At 38.4% G+C, this 20224-nt stretch overlaps 1 protein-coding gene across 3 annotated transcripts in view; it reads left to right on the top strand.

Moving 5' to 3' along the window:
- The window catches only part of BMP2K (BMP2 inducible kinase), a 67769-nt gene that overhangs the window by 20608 nt on the left and 26937 nt on the right, over nt 1-20224 (top strand). For all 3 annotated transcript variants that reach the window (XM_082051049.1, XM_082051048.1, XM_082051050.1), the window contains exons 2-13: nt 1805-1923; nt 3207-3312; nt 4730-4872; nt 5198-5319; nt 6290-6371; nt 6987-7119; nt 9648-9751; nt 11926-12005; nt 13662-13822; nt 15330-15502; nt 18352-18441; nt 19656-19837. In XM_082051049.1, the coding sequence (XP_081907175.1) occupies nt 1805-1923; nt 3207-3312; nt 4730-4872; nt 5198-5319; nt 6290-6371; nt 6987-7119; nt 9648-9751; nt 11926-12005; nt 13662-13822; nt 15330-15502; nt 18352-18441; nt 19656-19837 (1495 nt within the window). The remainder of the gene's footprint in view (nt 1-1804; nt 1924-3206; nt 3313-4729; nt 4873-5197; nt 5320-6289; nt 6372-6986; nt 7120-9647; nt 9752-11925; nt 12006-13661; nt 13823-15329; nt 15503-18351; nt 18442-19655; nt 19838-20224) is intronic.

Here is a 20224-nt window from a genome sequence, read left to right as displayed (position 1 = left end):
GTCTTTACCCAGTCACGTCTGCTCTGGTTACATCAAAGCAATTGCTGGGCAAACTTGAAATCCAGCATTTCGTTCTTGATCTCCTGCTAGTCTGAGAATTTTAAGACTGTAAAACTGGTTAAAAAGACAAGAAGTGATTTTTGTCTTGTCATCGTGAGACTTTTGTGCTTTAGCCACATATTGTTTTCTTTTTTTGGTCAAGTATTGGTGCTTAAAAAAGAAGTCTCTTTTTACTGAGTGAATAGTGCAGAAATCTTACACTAATGTAGGCCTGTACTTGACTCCTAAAGCAATTCCTTAGGCTGGTTTGGGGGAGTCCTATATGATCATTCCAGCCCCAGCTATAATTTAGCAGTAGAACCTGAGTATTTTAAGAGCAGATGTCCTGTCAGTGTTTTGGGAGCAGCCCTTTGTAAACTAGTTTAAGTATAATAATTTTGCAGAATTTAGGCTGTTGTCTTAAAATTGGCAGTAACTCTGTTTTGGCAGCATAGGGTCTCATTAGGCTAAATAAGCAATTGACTTAAAAATAATTGATATTTAAAATTAAAGAAAATTTCTGAATACAACTTAGCTTCTTCAGTTGTAAATTGGTTCAAGCACATGAGACTTGTATCAGATGAGGTGCATTATACTTCATAAATGCACATGGCAGATTCTATCGGGAAACATGAAGCGTGTGTTTCAGTTGGCTACCTAATTATCACTGATTAATCATTGTAATTTACATCTTTCTGTCCTGATTATATACCTTAGTTTTTGCACAAGTTGAAAGTTCCCATTGTAATAATAGTTGGCTTACCATCAGACAATAGTCAATTAAGGAAAGCACAGATTGAGATGAGCTCTTCTGTGAGGCAGATCTCTAAAAACTGTGGGAAACCTGTGCATGTGACCCTTGAGATGATGCTAATGTAGTGTGCTTTGAGGCCTTGAGCAATAGTTAAGGCTAAGAGAAGACAGATAAAGTGGGAGGTGGTTGTTTTTCCCTTGGGTTTGCATGAGTGTTTGGAAGTACTTTCTGTGTAGGCTGTTTCACTTCGCTTCTGTGTGTAATTCCTGTCTGCATGATTCTTCTCTACTAGAGAAGAGAAAAACAAAAATCAGCTGCTGGGAAACTGGGAGGTGGGCTTGAGTATTTATATATGGCTTTCAGTTCATGCTACTGTTTAACTAAGAATGCTCCTGATTGGACTAGTTGGGGGAAAAAGTTTAATTCTTAACTGCATATTTAGTATGGGTTTAAATAAAAACACTACTTTAGAGTTGATTGCTTGTACCATCTGTGTTGAGGTTCTACCAGTCTTTAGAGAATGCTGGCAAGTTGTGTGACTTCTTTAGCATCGCTTACAACGTTATTTTTTCTAAGTATTTTACTTGTTATGTTTTAAGATATAAATTTAGGAAATTAATATTAACCTCTATCAAGTATTGGGGGTTCAGAACTTGTGAAGATCTGGAGAATACCTTCTCTTCGTTCATGTTTCTGAATGACTCTGAAAGCACTTCTGGGTTGATAACCTGCATATTTAGTTTGCACTGGGCTTTAAAAATTTATTTGAATATGAAAATGCTTTTCAAGTATTTTTGTTTAATGTAGTAATAAAATTGTAAGATCCTTACATTTTTGTCAAGAACACTTCACATAGGTGAAATGGACTGAGATGGCAAATCTCTGTAACTTTTACTCCTCGTGCAATGACTGACCTATACTTTCTCATACATTTTGTAGTGTGTAGTGGTGTTGGCTGGAGGAACAACAAAAACTTAAGTAGCTTCATTCAGTCGTAATTGTTTCTTCTAGGTGGCTTCTCAACTGTATTTCTTGTACGTACCCATGGTGGGATACGTTGTGCGCTGAAACGAATGTATGTTAATAATGTGATGGATCTCAACGTATGCAAGAGAGAAATTACAATTATGGTAAGAAACTTGTTTTGTGTAGCTAGAGAATGTATTAATTTGTAATGTACATACACCCAATGCCTCTTCAATGACAATGGCTTATAGATGACTTTTCTTTTTGACCTTGCAGTCCTGGTGTTACACTATTAGTTTCAGAAAGTAGTGCTCAGTTGAGGGTTGGTGCATTATTATAATTTCTAAAGCAGTGATTAAAAAAGTTATTTCATACCACAGTCAATTTAGTCAGTAAATCTGGTTCCCAATTGAAAATAACTTCTGGTAGTTCTGCAGTGGTAACTTGAATACTCAAGCCCTCCGTGTGTCACAGATCTGTTAGCTGAATGACACTACTGGTTGCTTCCACAGGTATTGTTATTTTGAGTAGGTGCAAGCATTTTCTTGAAGTTGCCATCCAATGTGGAAATAACTGATAGGAGTATAGCACAACTCCTTTATATCATCAGAGTTTCTATTGGTTTTAAGCAGATGATCAGCAAATAAGGAGAAACTAGAAGGTTTACTCAGGTGCACTTGGGCTTATGATTACTTGACAGATAGAAAAAGGATTAAAGAAAAAAAGTAAATTACTTGCTGACTGGGCAAGAGAAAAGCTATCATACTGCCTTCCAGCAGGTACTGTGAAGGTTGTCTCCATTTCCAGAAACTTCTAGCTTACTTGTGTTCTAATTATAACAGCACCTATTTGATGTTACCAGCAAGTTACATTATAGGCAGAACCTCTGTAGTACAGATGACAACACTTCTATAGTCAAATGAGAAATAAGCATTGCTTAACTCCACATGTAAATTGGCTCTTAAGTTGTTTTTTTTCTTGGGGACACCTTTGATTGCTTGCGTTTAATACCTTTGTAATAGTTCAGGCAGCAAGAATTGTGACTTTTTGCTGACTACCTTTTTTAATAACTGAGACTTTTTCAGTTTAGCTTTGGATGGTCCTGAGTAGCTGGAGTAATCTGTATCTCCTACATATCAAGGCTTTTGATATTACTAATTTGTAAGATTGTTTTAGCAAAAACAGTTCAAATGTGTTTGCACTGTCCAACAGGTAGCACATAGATGTTCTTTTTTCAGTAGTCATAGTGTTGTGTTCCATATGTAGCAGTCACTCTGACATTGCTGGCAGTGATAAGCTGATGTTCTGTGTTTGTGGTACTTTCTCAAGACTAGAGGCTGTGGGGCAGTGGCTAACTGAATTTGAAGTGCTTGTCTGAAAACTGTTACTATCTTTTATTTGTTTAAATTTTTCTGTGCTGAGGTTTACTGTGCACTTTCTCTTTCAGAAAGAGTTATCTGGGCACAAGAATATTGTGAGCTATTTGGATTGCACTGTTAACTCTATCAGTGATAATGTTTGGGAGGTGCTCATTCTCATGGAGTACTGTCGAGGTAAGAAACAGCAGGGAAATGCAGGGAAAATGTTTGTGTTAATCCCCTGAGATTCTTACTTATAGTTCCCTTACTTTAACAGGATAACATATATCTCACAGCTGGAATCCAGTTCTTTCTGCTTTTTTGTTTGCGTTGTTACTTAAGCGCTGAGCTGTTGAACACTGAGAAAATGGGAAAGTCAGTTTCGCCTAGCTTTGTAATTAAGTAAGATTAGAAACAAGAAAATTACTCGTATGAGGATAAAGTGAAATCCTTCTGTTCTGCTGTTCGTGCTGATCAACATGTAGCTAGAACATAATGGGATAGGAAAGATTGGCAAGTTTTTTGTTGCCGTTCTCCCTCTGCTATTTTTGTTTCAGATCACAATATTCAAGATTGTTTACTCTTTTCTGACAGGTGACTTATTATAAATGAGCATAGCATAGTTATTGTTGGTAACACTGGACAAAAATGTAGTAGTCCTGTGGTCCTGCTTTATAGTTTAGCTTTGTTTCAAACAATATATAAAAACATGTAGATTATTTTTCCCCCATCTCACATATGTGTTGGAATAAACTTGCAATAGAATTTAATTTCTGAAGTTGGTCTAAAATTAGGATAGCTAGGTACTGACCTGATTGGGAAAGGAAATAAGAAGAGAACTTGAAAACTAATGGCCAAATTTTTGATCCTCTATGCTGCTTGTATGGGTGAGTTTCTGTACCCTTGTGAGAGCGCACTCCCTGACTCCCTACTGATAGCACTCTTTCCTTAGTTAGAATGGTAAACAGCCATATGGATGTCAGCTGTCAGATGACTTGACAGCATCAGGACTTTTTCCAAGCATCCTTGCTTAGATGGAATGCTAAGGCCCTGCAGATACTGAGTCTTGCTCCATGTTAGTGTTAAGTGAGCATTTTGGTAGGAATAGCCTAGTGTGATCTGGTAAAATTACTTAAAGAAACAGGGAAATGTTTCCTGATCTTAGAAAAAAAAACCTCTGAAGAGGTTCTGTGAGGCCTTTCTTGAAAGGTGGATTCAGGGTGCTCTTTTAAAGATTGTCTCCCAGAAAGACAGAGTGTCTAGAATATGAAATCAGTTGTTTTCTCTCGGCTGATGGGGCTTTGGCTAAGTATCTGAACACAAGAAGCACTTTTAAGGTAACATCTTTGTGTGATGGATGCTTCCTTGTGTTTGCGGCATTTTGTCCCAAGTGGGTTTCAGTCATAAGGAATTCTTTTTTCATTCGAGACACATTTTCATTTTTCTACCTAGGATGATAAGAGTATGAATTTGGAAAACAGGTTTGTTTTATTTAAATACCATGACTGTGGAAAACTTTTGTGAATCTTAATTGTGGGCTTTTTGCCCATAAATAAGTCTATATTCCTGTCCATGAAAAGAATTATTAAAAGTTACCGTGTTGTTTCTTTAGCTGGGCAAGTTGTGAATCAGATGAATCAGCGTCTGCAGACAGGCTTTACTGAATCAGAAGTAATGAGAATATTTTGTGATACCTGTGAAGCTGTTGCTCGGTTGCATCAGTGCAAAACACCTATAGTTCACCGGGACCTAAAGGTATGGACTTCAAAAAACAGGATTGTCTAGGTTAAAATTGATGATCTAGGTTAACAAGGATGAGGAATATAAGAGGTATATCACTAAGACACTGTCCTTCTACTCAGGGAAGCACTTGCTGTTGATGGAGCTGTAAACAGAGAGACTAAACCGTAAGACCTCACTTATTGCTGCTGCCAAGTGTATTGGTGTTGTGTTTTGTTTTTTTTAATTTTATTTTCTGCAAGTTTTCCTGTGTGTGATGGAAAGAATGTGTAATAAGTTACCTGGGAAGTTAATACAATTGTTTTCCTCTAATGTTTCTGTGTATTGATTTCCTTTCAAGGTGGAGAATATATTGTTAAATGATGGCGGCAACTATGTTCTCTGTGATTTTGGCAGTGCTACGAACAAATATCTTAATCCTCAAAAAGATGGTGTTCATGTGGTTGAAGAAGAAATTAAAAAGTAAGTTCACTTTTAAGTGGCCTATCACGAGCAATGCTTGTGGGACCATGAAATTCAGTGTGGTGTTGCGTGGTGTGCACGTCTTACTAATATGAATTGTAACTTAATGGCTGAATTTTAACAAATGTTAGTGTAAATTGAGTAAAACAGTGGAACTATATGATGACATATATTTCTTCCACTTATTCACAGATTGTTTTTGCACAACTGAGACTCTTAAGAATAAAACTGTTTGACAAAAAGCATGTAGTTTTGAAATGAAATAATTCAAAAATATCTGGCTACTGGCTTTTTTAGGAGTAAGAACTGGTGTAATTCAACATTAGAATGGATTTATGTAGAGTCTTATTTATAAAGTAGGATCCATGTTCATTCTCCCAGAGAATTATTGGAAAAATATTTTAACTTTTATTACAGACATACTCTTGAAAACATGTATTAGTTTGGTTTTGCCCCTTCAGGCTTACTACTGCAGGAGGTTTTGTTAGGTTTTGTGCTCAACTTGTAAAGCAATAAAGTTGAAGTTTTTTTTCCCCATCTCTGAAAAATAATTTGACTACAGGCTTAGTAATTATTTTGAGATGTTAGGTTTTTAAGTATGTATTCTATATGTTTCAATATGTGATAGGGATTACTCTTGTAGGATTTGTATATCTTTCAAATGACTGGTTATTGCAGTTATTTATGCAAAATGATTCTTGCAAAAGTACATGTGCTGGGGAAATAACATGAAAAACATGGTTTAGCTACCTTAAAGTTATCATACACAAGAAGAAATAGTGTGTTGCTACTCCAAATATTCTCTGTGATACTGCAAATGCAATAACTGGCTTGACTTGCATAAGACAGTTCTGCGCCTATATCTGAACCTTCAGTGCAAACAGTGTGTGCATCATAGATACAGGAAAACACACTTCCAGTTCGGAGGCATGTTTTTCATTTGTGTCTTCTTTTAATTGTGTACTGCTAGGTATACAACCCTATCGTACAGAGCTCCCGAAATGATCAATCTTTATGAAGGAAAACCAATTACTACCAAGGCAGATATCTGGGTAAGCAAAAGATCAGGGACTCAAGAGGTGGGGTCTGAAGTGGGACGGAGTTAAAAGCAGCTTTGACTAACTGAAAAACTGATTCTTCGGAAGTGACATTATACTATGCTGAAGATAGTAGAAGCATCTTTGGTAGTTATGTCTTCTGTAAAGAACATTAATACTATGTGTGATGAGCATTTTGAGTTAAGGGTGAGATAATTTAGAATTCTATTCCTTTTGTCTGCTCAGGTTGCTGCTCGATAGTCAGCAGTGATTTGTCATGGAAAACTATTGGCAGCATGATAAGAAAAGGGTGCGTTTATTAGGTGTTGTGCTTAAGAGCCATTGCAGTAAAGACTAAATGCAGTGGAAACACTAGTGTTATTTCTGAGTGGTACGGCAATGTGAATGCAGCTCTTGGAGTACGTTCCAATTTTGGTAGTCGGTTATGTAACATACAAACCAGTGGGAAAGAAAGCCTTTTTAGAGCTGCTTTCCATGTCAGCTTGTCACATCAACAGAGAGTTTCATAAGGCAGCTGTAGCTAGAATGCAATTTGTTTCTTATTGGTGCTGCTTTATGGTGTAAATGGCTTGCCCTCATCCCTCTACAGTGCCTGCATTTGTTTTACAGGCACTCGGCTGCTTGCTGTATAAGCTTTGTTTCTTTTCGCTTCCCTTTGGAGAAAGTCAAGTTGCTATTTGTGATGGAAGCTTTACCGTTCCGGACAATTCCCGATACTCTCATAGTATACACTGTTTGATAAGTAAGTATCTGGGCAGCATGGCAATTCTTGAGCCTCATCGATCGAATAAAACACAAAAGATCCCACTAATGTAGGTGAGTGACTGGGATGGGTGGTGCACACTGGCTGGGTTCTTGAGTGAACAGCGGGAGTTGCTCCTGTCTACCATCTGTCTTGCAAGTCTTGCACTTGCCCTTAAAAGGAGGCTTTCTTATCCCTTTGCTCAATGGAGGACTGTACTACAGGGTGCAGAATTGAGGTGCCAGTCTAGAGAGGAATTTCAGAAACTTAGAGAAAACTACTTTGAAATGGTGCTAAAAGTGAGCCAAGTGAATGAAGTACAAGCAAGTCTTTCCCTTGGATCAGGGACAAGCTAACATGTTAAAATCAGCTACTGTATTCTGGACGTTTAGTGATTGAGTTGATAACTTCCAGACTGAAACAGAATAAACACTGCAAAGACCTACCAGGTGAAATTGTAGTCCTAATGTCAGAAGAGCTTTGTTGGAGTTAAAAGAACGTTTTGGTTTCTTTGGCAGGCAGGGATGATTTTTTCCTCAGATGTCTATAAACCACAAAGGGATAAGGGGAAGGAAAATAATAGGTCTTAATTTATTCATAGTTCCTTTTTGCTCCTAAGTGTGTATCTTCTATGGAATGTCAGGCTGTTCATAGTATTTTTCTATTCAAGTTGGACAGTTGTGCTTAGATGAATTGGAAGTGCAAGTTTAGCGTAGCAACATATGTACTGGGATGTATTGCACTGGGGAGAATTTCACAGTAGTTTGGTTTATAGAAGACAAATCTGATAAAGTTTGTGCAACCCAGGGTGTCAGACACAAACATTTGAAAGCACAAAGAGTATGGAGGAAATATTTGGACAACAGGAAGCTCTGAGGCTAGTGATTAGTCTCTTATGCAAGTACGGAGATAGTGGATCTAATATTTACAGTAGTCATGAGTATTTTCAGTTACTTTTGTTTTCAGCTTCGAGCAGGTTAACTTCAAAGAGTGCAACTGACAAAATATGAAAAATTCAGGAAGTTTGAGTGGGAGCTCTTATGAATTATTTTTAAGTTGTGTTGACCACATAGGTGATGCTTTTATATGATAGGAAATAGCAAATGCAAGACACTCATTTGAGCACACATTTCTAATTGAGAAGAAGCAGTTTCCATGGTAAGCATTTACCTTCTGTAAATACTTAATAACTGACACAATGAGGTATTCATGTTCAAATGATTAAATACTTCTCTTGGTGTCAGACAGTGCTCCTTTTATAGAAGAGTACAGATTTTAATCGTGTCTCCATATAAGCAAGAAGTCTAATTTATTAAGATTCAATGAAGTTCTGTGCTAAGATGAGCTGTACTGGCATGGAATATATGTGGGTGGGGAAGAATTTAATAATGTAAACTTCCCTTCCCATTTGGAATAGCAGCCCCAAAAAGCTGAATGTTCTCCACCTCATAAATCTAATATTTCAGAATCAAATGGCCGAAGTCACTTCCTAAGTGTTCTGTTTCTGCTTAAAGGTGCTGTCACTTTTAATCTGCTTTATTTTGTAGAACCCATTGAAAATAAAACTTGCTGTGAACTGTGTTGGCTGCAAAATAATGGCTTTGAGCAAAATTGTAGGATGTGTCTAAAATTACATTAATTTTAAAAAAACCTTCATTTTTTACATCATCTTGTTTATGGTTGGCTGTACTACTGAAGCATTTTGGAACTATAGCTTGTGTTTTCTCATCAAAACTGAGAACTTAAGTTTTCATATTTTGTTAATTTTCTTTGTAGCTGAACATATTTTGGAGTCTTCGCTTGTTTAGAAAATCTCTTTCACTGTTTATTTAGGTTCCTCAGTCAGGCAAGATTTCCTGATTTTGTTCTCTGTCATATTGTAAATAATGTAAAGTAACTTTTATTTGCTTGAAAAGCAGCAAACCATCTAATTGGGGAAGCTAATATTTGAGAAGGAAGTCAGAAATTTCGTATCTTTTCAGGAAAATGTCGTTTTTCATCTATAGAACTAGGTATTTTTTTAATATAGGAAAGTGGGCATAACCAACTAAACCTGCAAGACAAAAAATGGCACAGAACCTTAGCATGATGGAAACAGTGAAATCTGTGAATTTTCTGTTGGGTACACTGAGTTTTGTATTAACCCTGGGAAATACTAGTACTATGCCTTGGTTTTATGTTGTTTGACTTGGAAATTATTAATTACTACTGCAGTTTAGCTATCCTTTCCACAACTGAGAGTCAAAATGTCAAACAGTGTATGTATTCTCAAATTATATTTGACCCAAGCAAGTATTTGACAAAAAGTAAATTAACAAACAAACAAAGCAACCAACCAGACCCCCCCCCCCCCCGTCAACAACAAGTGAAAAACCAACAACCACTACCCAAAAAGCCATAACAATCAGAAGTACTCTTTCTGAGGAAAGCTCGGTTGGTGGAATTGCTTTATTTCTTCTGGTAGCACACTGCCTCAATAGGCTCTTTAATGTCCAATGGTGATAATTTCATCCTATCAATTTTTGCAGGATATATGCTTGAACCAGATCAGGAACAGAGACCTGATATCTTTCAAGTGTCTTACGTTGCCTTTAAACTTGCCAAAAAGGACTGTCCAGTGTCTAATATGAATGTAAGTAATCTTTAAGGTTTTTTTTAATATTTTTTAGTAGATTTTCTAGGTAGCATTGAGAAAGGTCTATGAAAGCAGCTGAGAAAGACTATTCCAATTTCTTTTAAACCTTGTTTCTAAATTTAAAACAGAGCAGAGTACACTTCAAGTTGCTATTGTATGCATACACTATTAACTGTCTGAACAAAATAGATTTTAGTTTTGAGGCATAACTTAATGAATTGTATTGATACTGCACCAATACCAACTGATTTGTGATTTTAACCCTTACTAATCTCTTGTGTCTGGTATAATTAATGTGTAAATATACTACAGAACTTAGACTTGTTGACAATAGAAGGTTTAATGTTGTGTCAAGAGCAGTTGTGTTTGTTCTAGATAAACCCTTTTGCGTAATCATCCTTAGCAATTCTGTTAATCCATTGGAAGGAGTACAGTGACCAGAAAAGTGCCTTGGTTAGCCTGCATTCCTACTCTTACTTTCTATGTGAGTTTGAGAGAAAGTTCAGACTTTAAAACAAAGATCATCTCTCATGTGCAGATGTAGTTACTGTGCCATGGAATTTGAGGGCCTGTCAGTGGTGTTCAGTGATTCCTGAGGTAGGCATTAGGAAAAATCTATCTCAATTCATTTTGGAATAGATGTCAATTCTAGTAACCCCTGCCTTTGGAGGCAGACAAGTGAACTTGCTGAGATCCCTTTGAATTCTGTCGTTGTTGATCCTTGTAGAAGAAGGTGTTCAGTAAATGTGAGTGTTGCTTTTTTTTGAAACCTAGGATATGTTAAAAACAAGTCAGAAAACCTTAAAGTGCCCACTGTCTGTAGGTAAAGGCTAAATTTCAGGTGTTTTGAATGGTTTTGCATTATGTTGTGACGTGTGGTTAGGAGGTGCAATAACTACACTTTCCTTTCAGTATTTCATTCTGAAGTATGAGCAAGTATAAAACTTTATCTTGGCATAGCATAATTTGGGACATTACTATGTTACTCATTGGAGGAGTTGTATCAGCTCACTAGAGTGACTTGAGAATATATCTGTTTCTTGGATTTTTTTTTTTTTCCTTTTTTAGCTGTGGATAGGAATTGCCTGCTTGCTTGGCCCTTTGCCTTGAGACAGACATAAAAAAGTTAAAGTGCCTGGGGTATTCTTACAAAGTGAAGCTGTTTTGAGTGCACGGTGAGGTGGTTTGGGTTGGTTTGTGTGTTGGGTTTGTTTGGTTTTTACCATGTCATTGTTATAATAGCAGTAAATCTATGACCTGGTTCCTGTTGCTGGTGATTTCCTCTGTAGTACTTGCCTTTCTAGTGCCTGGTGCTGCCTTCAAAGAGAAGCAGCACAAAAACATGCATGTGGGCACTCCTAACCCTCCCCCTTGAAGTTTATTGAGAATATAAGAGTGACCATTTTAGGTTAGAAGAGAGGTGCTGGCTGTGTCCAGTGTCCTGTCTTTGACAGCAGCTTATTTTTTCAAGGGAGAGTCAGAGTCTCTGTTCTTAGACTCTTGACTAATTCCAGCCCTGACGGTAGTCTTCAGAAACAGTACTTGAAAACTGGTAACCGTCTCTACTATTTGTGGCCAGATTCCAATTTGCTTGCTTTACTGTACATAAGGAGTTGGCATATGAGTAATTTGTGAGCGTATTCTTTCTCTCCCTCAGATGTTCCATTCGCCTCAGTTAAGTGCAGTTTAGGTTTAACATAATTCATTCAGGAATTAAACTGAGATGGGGATAACTTAAAGGACCACAGAAGCTTAGATACTGCATTGTTTTCTGGAATTTGTATTGCAGTGGAAGAGCTGCATGGGCTGAAAAACTACTGTGGTTTCATCCAAAGGTTAGGCTTTGTTTTAGTTCTTCAACTTGAGGCTAAAATAAGTGTTCTCACATTTGGAGAAAATGTTTTACTTTATTGTTAATAGTTTATAGAGTGTAAATGAAGTAGTTGCTGTAAGAGACAGACCAGTAATGTTTGTTGTGTTTTACTTTTGTAACAGATAAGTTAAAATAGAGATACTGTGAAATTAAAACACTTCCACTCTACAGCCATGTGAGTGAGTTCTGCATGAAGCCTTGTAACATGAAAAACTTGAAGCCAAGTATTTATTTCCAATATATAATGATTTTTTCTTTCAGGATTTTTTTTAATGTATTCAAATTTATTTTTCCCAAGAATTCTCCTGTCCCTTCAACTCTTCCTGAACCCATGACAGCTAGTGAGGCAGCTGCTAGAAAAAGCCAAATAAAAGCAAGGTGAGCAGTGGATGTGGCTTTACTTTTATTTTTTTACTAATACTGTTAAATATTGCATTTGTCTGAAACCTGTTTTCGTCAGTTTGCTAATAAATGAAGAAGCATCTTAGTAGCAGAGGTCACTAGAATAGATAATCTGCGGTTCTAAGTGCTTCAAGTCTCTCTTTGATTCCACTGCATTGCTTTTTTGATTGCATTGAGAATCTACAGAGAGAAACTGAGACTGTTTTGTGATGGAATGAGGAAGTTCTAGCAGTCTGCTCCTGATCTACCTCATTTTCTCCTATCAGGATGAGCGAATTAAGAAATGAAGAGATGTTAGTGGGAGGTGAGGATAATATGGTAAATGTAAACTGTTTTTAGGAGTTTTATTTAAATGTGCTATCATATGCTTGTTGAAGGTAAATGGATTTTGTTCTTTCAAAAATTCCAGGTTTTATACCAAAATATTCCTTTTTTTTTTTTTTTTAACTTGTTAATAAAACCAAAACCTTGGGAATTCCTAGCAATTCTTTTTATTGAATACTTCTGCTGTAGTGTATGTTGTCTGCTTAATGCTAATGCTGAAAGAATCCTTTACGCTTTTGTTCCTTGTTAACAGAAGTTTGGGTTTTGAGTCTACCAACATGTCTGACTTAAGTACTTTGATATTGAGCGCTAATTATCAGCTCTGTTGCAGCTCTGGCTTGATTAGCCTGTTGTGAATGAGAAGCAAATTAATAGAATCACCTAAGCTGTGTTTTTGAGCTATATATGGGTGTCTGTGCTGTTGTAACTTAATGTCACAGTCTGGATATGTTTGGTTTTGCTGGCTGTGCTGTCAGCTGGTAGCATGCAGCAGAAGGCAGGCCTAGACTGCAATAGTGTTTTAAACTCTGACTAAATCTGCTTGACAAGAGCAGGAAGATTCACAGTGCTTCTTAAAAATGATTTTTCTGATGGCTTGGGTTACAGTAGGCTAAGGCAGATGATGTCTTGACATAGTATGTGAGGAACTAGCATGAGGTGTTAGGTATTGGAGCTCAGATGGTGAATTATTGTTTTTGAGCAGCTGGACAGTTTAAAAAATGCATACCTATAAACTGATAACAGGATTAAAGCTCAGAAATACTTCGGTTTTCAACATCTTCATTACCCTGGTGGATTGTGAAACAGCCTTGAAGTACTGAATGGGAGATGTGAATGTTTTGAGCAGTTTATGGGTGTTATAACTGCCAGAGGCTAAATCTCTCTTTTGAACAAAATAGACATGAGTTGACTTAACAGAAGATTTTTAATCTTATTTTCTGTATGTATGAAGAGTGATCATATCTCTAGTTAAAGGATCGCTGATTCAAGCTCTGCACATACCTTTCAATACTGTAACCTCACAAAAGCTTGTACAGTGAAATTTCATCTAGTGCCTTGGTCTCCTTGGGAATAAGACTGTTTTCTATCTCCTTCATAATGGTGTTCTGCAACAGTTATGTATCCTGTGGCTGCAATGGTTGATCAGGGGAATTTTGGGAAACAAAGGTTAAGGTGTTAAATTCCAATTCAGAAATAGAGCAGCACATGGTTAAGGTGTAATTGACCTATTAAGAGAGATATTGTATCTAATTTGAAGAAGAAATAGAAACTTTTTAAATCAAGTCTCTTCTTAACTTGCTGTTTCAGAATAACAGATACCATTGGACCAACAGAAACCTCAATTGCACCGCGACAAAGACCAAAGGCCAATTCAAGCACTGCCACTTCTAGTGTGCTGACCATACAGAGCTCAGCAACTCCAGTCAAAGCACAAATTCTTGCTGAATTGGGTAATCATGGGCAAAAAGGTAATTTATCAAAGTCTACAGATGGACCAAAATAAACGAAGAAAGAATTTGTATTTCTTTATTGCCTCTAGTCCATCTGTTTTTTTTATATGCCAAAACCCAAATCTTCATACTTTCTGAAAGACTGTAAATGTCCAAGTAATAAATTTGATCAAATGCCACAAAAGCTACGTGCAAGTAGTTAAGAAGTGAAGGTATTCTTATCATTGTGCTTAAAAATGATTTTTTTTTTTTTTTTAAACTGGCTTTGCCACTGCAGACTGTGTGATAAGTTCATGTTCAGCTTTGACTTTCAAATAAATCACTAAAACTATTGAACTCTTCAGTAACAAACTGCTTTCATTGTAGTAGAAAAAATATTTCCCTGTGCCTGATTAAGTCATGAAATGTCCACAATATGTTGGTATTATGTCTGGGCTGGAGCCAGGTAAAAATTTCACTTCTCTAGTGATTGACCACTGCATTTCACATTGCACTGTCAGTGTGATAGAGGGGCAGGAGAGGAGTAATGGAGGGAGACTCAATCAAGTTAAATGGATTTTCAGTAAATCCTTTGAGTTTTTCTTTATCTCATTCAAAAAGAGTTCTGGCTCTAATAAATATTCACTTAGTTTTAATTTATCTCTTGAATACTTTCCTAGTTACACTTTGTTACATGTCTGTTACAGTACTTGCACTGCAATACATGTTTTGAGTGCTAAGCGAACTAGGGTTGGAAGTCACTGCCAGCACGCTGCCTGGCAGTGCTGTTCTTTCAAAGACAAGATATTGCCCTATTGTTGATTATTTTTTTTAATTTTTATTTTAAATTTTCAGGCTATCGAGTGTAGATTGGTTTCATGGAGGAGTAGTTTCAGTGGTGGTATTGGGAAAACCTCTAGCTGAAAGGCCACTGAGAATATCCGTGTCCCAGGTGTCAACAACTTGTACTGCACAGGATCCAAATAACATCCAACTGTGAAAGCGTTTCCTGTTATGACAAGGAACAGATCAATCCTGGGCACTTGAGAACATGAATAGAGTGTGCAAGAGAGATTGATTTGTTAGTAGCTGCTTACTTAAAAGGCTGCAAAAAAAAAAGTTGAATTGACAAAATTGTGTCCTGTTGAAGGGAATTTGACAAGAGACCTGATAGTTCCCTTAAATAAATAAAAACATGTATGCTTTGTGTGCGTACCAAATTTTGTGCTTTGAGGGTTAGGGTTTGAGATAGTAGAAGCTAAAACTCAAGAGTTAGTAAAGCAGAAGTCTTGAACCCAGCTTCCTCTGTGATGAGACCAAAGGAGTCTTCCTCCATGTTATAGTTAGAAATTGTATATTGACAGGCCTGGAAGTATTTTTAAGAAGTGAACTTAGTATCTAACAGCTTTACTAGTTGTCAGACTGGGAAGGGAAGTTTGTAAATTGTTTCGTTTTGTAATTGTTCAATGAAAAAGTTAACTGCTAGGGAGGTCTCTAGCTCAGTTTCAGAGATCAGTATGTTAGTAGTGTTGTCTGAATATTACAGGAAGCACACGACCAGGGAATGGACAAGAAATGTTACAGTCCCCAGGAACCAACCAACATCACCCACAGCAGAACAGAGTTCTCCAGCAACTGCAGCAAGGGGACTGGAGACTACAGCAGTTACACCATCTGCCGCAGCAGCAGCCTACAATTCAAGATGCTTACGTTCAGCAGGTACAAGTCAAAGGTGTTATACAAGTTGCTGTGAGAGGCATATGTTTTGCTTGTTAATAACAGTTTGACTCTACATGCCGGTTAAACATTTACTCACTAACAAGGAGGGTCTGGTTGAAGCGGTAAAGGTTGAGGGCTGCCTTGGTTGCAGTGACCATGAAATGGTGGAGTTCAGGATCTCCTGTGGCAGGAACAGAATAGCAAGCAGAATTGCAACCCTGGATTTCATCAGGGCAAACTTTGGCCTTTTCAAACAATTGCTGGGGGAAATCCCATGGGCAAGGCTGCTTGAAGGTAAAGGGGCCCAAGATAATTGGTTAGTGTTCAGGGACTGCTTCTACCAAGCTCAAGATCAGAGCATCCTGACACATAGGAAGTCAAGGAAGGGAGCCAGGAGACCTGCTTGGTTAAACAGGGAGCTGCTGGTAAGCTCAGGTGGAAGAGGGGAGTTTATAGATCATGGAAGGAGGGGCCACTTGGGGAGAATATAAGGCTGTTGTCAGAGGGTGTACAGAAGCAACTAGGAAAGCTAAGGCCTCCTTAGAGTTAAACCTGGTGAGAAGGGTCAAGGGCAACAGAAAGAGCTTTTTCAAATACATGGCAGATAAAACTAACGCCAGAGGCAATACAGGCCCGCTGATGAATGAGGTGTGTGCCCTGGTGACAGATGATATAGAGAAGGCAGAGTTACTGAATGCCTTCTTTGTCTCTGTCTACTCTGCCGGAGGCTGTCCTGAGGAGCCCCGTACCCCTGAGGCCCCAGAGGAAGTCAGGACAATGGAGGAGTCTGCCTTAGTTGATCAGGACTGGGCTAGGGAGCAGTTAGGCAATCTGGACATCCATAAATCCATGGGTCCAGATAGGATAGACCCATGGGTGCTGAGGGAGCTGGTTGAGGTCATTGCTGGACTGCTCTCCATCATCTTTGTCAAGTCTTGGGAAACTGGAGAGGTGCCTGAGGACTGGAGGAAAGCAAATGTCACTCCAGTCTTCAAAAAGGGCAAGAAGGAGTACTCAGGTAACTATAGACCAGTCAGCCTCACCTCCATCCCTGGAAAAGTGATGGAACAACTTATCCTTGGTGTCATCTCAAGGCATATCAAGGATAAGAGGCTCAATAGGGGCAGTCAACATGGCTTCACCCAGGGGAAGTCGTGCTTGACCAACCTCATCGCCTTTTATGAGGACATAGCGAGGTAGATAGATGATGGCAGAGTCTACCTTGACTTCAGTAAAGCATTTGACACAGTCTCCCACAGCATCCTCACAGCTAAACTGAGGGAGTGCAGTCTGGATGATCAGGTAGTGAGGTGGACTACGAACTGGCTGAAGGAGGGAAGCCAGAGAGTTGAGGTCAATGGGGCAGAGTCTAGTTGTAGGCTTGTATCTAGTGGAGTGCCTCAGGGGTCAGTACTGGGGCCAATATTATTCAATATATTCATCAATGACTTGGATGAGGGACTAGAGTGCACTCTCAGCAAGTTTGCTGATGACACCAATCTGGGAGGAGGAAAGGCTGAGGGAGCTGGGTCTCTTTAGCTTGGAGGAGACTGAGGGGTGACCTCATTCATAGTGATCAATATGGAAAGGGTGAGTGTCACAAGGATGGAGCCAGGCTCTTCTTGGTGGCAACCAATGGTAAGACATGGGGTAATGAGTTCAAACGGGAACACAAGAGGTTCCACTTAAATTTGAGAAGAAACTTCTTCACAGTGAGGGTGACAGAACACTGGAACAGGCTGCCCAGAGGGGTTGTAGAGTCTTCTTCTCTGGAAACATTCAAAACCCGCCTGGACACCTTCCTGTGTAGCCTTATCTAGGTGTGCCTGCTCTGGCAGGGGGATTGGACTAGATGATCTTTTGAGGTCCTTTCCAATCCCTAACATTCTGTGATTCTGTGATTGCTGCTGCTGTGGCCTGCTGGTTTGCTGCTGCGAGGAAGAAGGGGATCATTGCACCTGCCCCTTCTTTTTTTTTACCTTTGATTGCACATTTGTCTCTTCATGGGCACTGTAAAGCTTAGCCTAGAAAGTTGCTTTTTTTGTGCTATCTTGTTTTTACTGTTTGACCCTGAATCTCAGCTTGCTTCCAGTTCCTGCTGTGTGGCCCAAATAAAGGTTTTGTCTATGTGTAAATATGCTTGAGGTAAATGTTAGGAATTATCTAGGTGACAATTCTGTGCTTGGAGTAGATGATTACATACACAGCATCTGAGTTGGATTTTTGCAATTTTCGCTTTCTTCGCTTTTTCTTGGTCATTGACAAGCTTCCTCTTCTTAATTGTGCTGTCCACACAGTTTTTTCATGGTTACTGTGTATTCTAACACAGCCAGCTTGCATACCTTTTAAGTTTTGCATACTGTAAATAACTGTAAGCATAATAGAAGAGCAACTGGGTCAGCCAAGAACTTTCAGATTCTGTCCAAGAGATCTATTGCTATTTCTCTTTTTTCTTTTTTTTTTCCTCCTGTCTTGAGGCATGTTATTATTTAAAGCAGATCTGAATTATTTTCCAAATGGGCTCAGCACTGGTGAAAATTGCAGAAGTTGGGATGTGATTTGACTTGGCTTAGAAAAGGCAGTGCAGAATGTGTAGTCTAATTTTTTTGTTAAACGGGCAAAGTATTAATAGGGGAGGATGGGCAGGGAAGAAAAAGAGAAGATTCCAGATAGTCATAAAAATGCAGTGACTGAATTGCAAGCTGATTCTTGATTATGTGGTGTTTTAACTGAAAAATGCTGTTGAGGCACAGAAGTGATATTTTAATCAATGCCTCTTCTAAACATCTGTATCTTTCTAAAGTGAGGATCATGACTTCTTAAAAATATTTTCTTCTTTTCAAATATAGTATCAACAAGCGATGCACCAGCAAATGGTCCAACAACAGCTGGTGATGCAGTCCATGTACCAACAGCAGCCTTCACAGTATTCTGCTATGGTATGTCAAGAATGGAACAGAAGTGGTTTGTAAAAAAAAGATGCAGTACGAGAAGTTTGAGTAGCTGTAATGAGCTGTGGATGCATTTGAGGGGAAGGGGGAAAGAAAAGTTGATCCAGACTTTCTTGAAAAAGCTTATCTGGAGTTGCAGTTGTCTTAATCAGATACTTCATTAAGTATCGATTTACTAATTTGAAACCTACTTGGGGCTTGAAGTTTCCAGTAATGAGCACAGCAATGATTATATGTTATGCTACAGAGTGACGGAAAACATAGTGGCATTAAATTCCTACTCTAGGCCTAAGATGACTAAGTAGTTCAACAATCTAAGTGGAGGTAGCCAGCAACTGCCTTTTCAGGGCCTATTGTGTATGTATTATAGTTACATAGCTGTGTTATGTGGCGTTTGCAGTTGGAAGTGCACCTGATGAAACCATGCAAAATTCCTAAGCCTTAAAGTAGTATTAAAAAAATATACAGGTGACACCCATAAATTACTGGATTTCTTAAAATAGGGGTGGCATGTTGCTTGTTAAAAAAGAAACAATATTCTGGAGTGATATAATTCAGCCAAGGTTATACAGAACAAGCCTATCTAGCCAAGAGAAATCCTTGCATGCTGAAAGCAGAGATATTGTTGTTAACAAGTATATTGTGCAATATACTGTTTCATACTGAGGTGTGTCATAAGAGGGATACTCTGGAAAATATATTGTCATTTGCTGACATTGAAGTTTTGAAACAATGGCTTCTCTACTGGTTTAATATTTTCCAGTACTTTAAAGCTGCATTTAAGAATGTACACATGTATAAAAAGTACAGATAAAGCAAGAAAGCTAACTGGCATAACATGTTTTTCAAAAGTCAGGAGCTATTGTCATGAAATTTTGATTAGGGATTTTTAAGAACAGTGTTACGATGATAACGAGCTGCTTTGTGCTGCAGTAGCATATACATAGCTTGTAACAATTGCAAAAAGCTAAGTGGTAATACATTGGCAGAGAAGACTGGTGTCACTGACTTAGTGGGCAGTTTTCTTTTTACCTGTCTAGTAGACAGGTTTGGCTTTTTGTTTCTGCTGGAACTCCCAAGCTTTTCTGGAGTATTGTATTTGGTACATTTGGCTGCAAGACTGGTATTGTTACTCAGCAGAAGAGTTTTATGCTGGCCCAGGTGAATTTTAGTAACTTGATTGTTATCTTATTTTGGTGCAGCAATATCAGCAGGCTCTCCTACAGCAGCAGATGCTTGCTCAGCAGCAACAGCAATTGCAACAGGCGTGGTCTCCTGAATATACCATTTCTCCGCAAGACTTCTCACCAGCCTTAATTTCCTACTCTGGGTCCCTTCCAGGGCATGCTGGAACAGTGGCAGATTGTCCCTACCCTGCAAGCAGGCAAGTACTTTGATACAGATGTGCCCAAGGGTTACTTACTGCTCACATTGCTAGTTGTGATGAGCCCAACGGAATCCTTTCTGCAGGAATTGCTTGCTTGCTTACTGAAAGCAGTTAGGTAGTTGCTGTTTAGTGGTAAAGGTTATTTTTGGAGGAGAATGTGACATGGAACTCATCAACAGATCAGCCTGGTTCATCTTCTTAACCTGCCTTCCCCTTTTTCTCCTTGATGGACTTAATCCAGAAGCTGACTCCTAAACACTTTGCTTTGGGTGGTCAGTAGCCTGTGTTTAATGAGGTAATGAGCATGTGAAAGTCATCTCAAACAGTACTTTTGTCACTTTATTGTCCTCTGACCCAGTCTGGAGGGTAGTATTTTTGAAGAGA

The sequence above is a fragment of the Streptopelia decaocto genome (genome assembly GCF_964273445.1).
Source record: "Streptopelia decaocto genome assembly, chromosome: 4".
NCBI classification, from domain to species: Eukaryota; Metazoa; Chordata; class Aves; order Columbiformes; family Columbidae; genus Streptopelia; species Streptopelia decaocto.
Note: the sequence above shows the minus strand (reverse complement) of the source record. Positions and strands in the feature narration are given on the sequence as shown.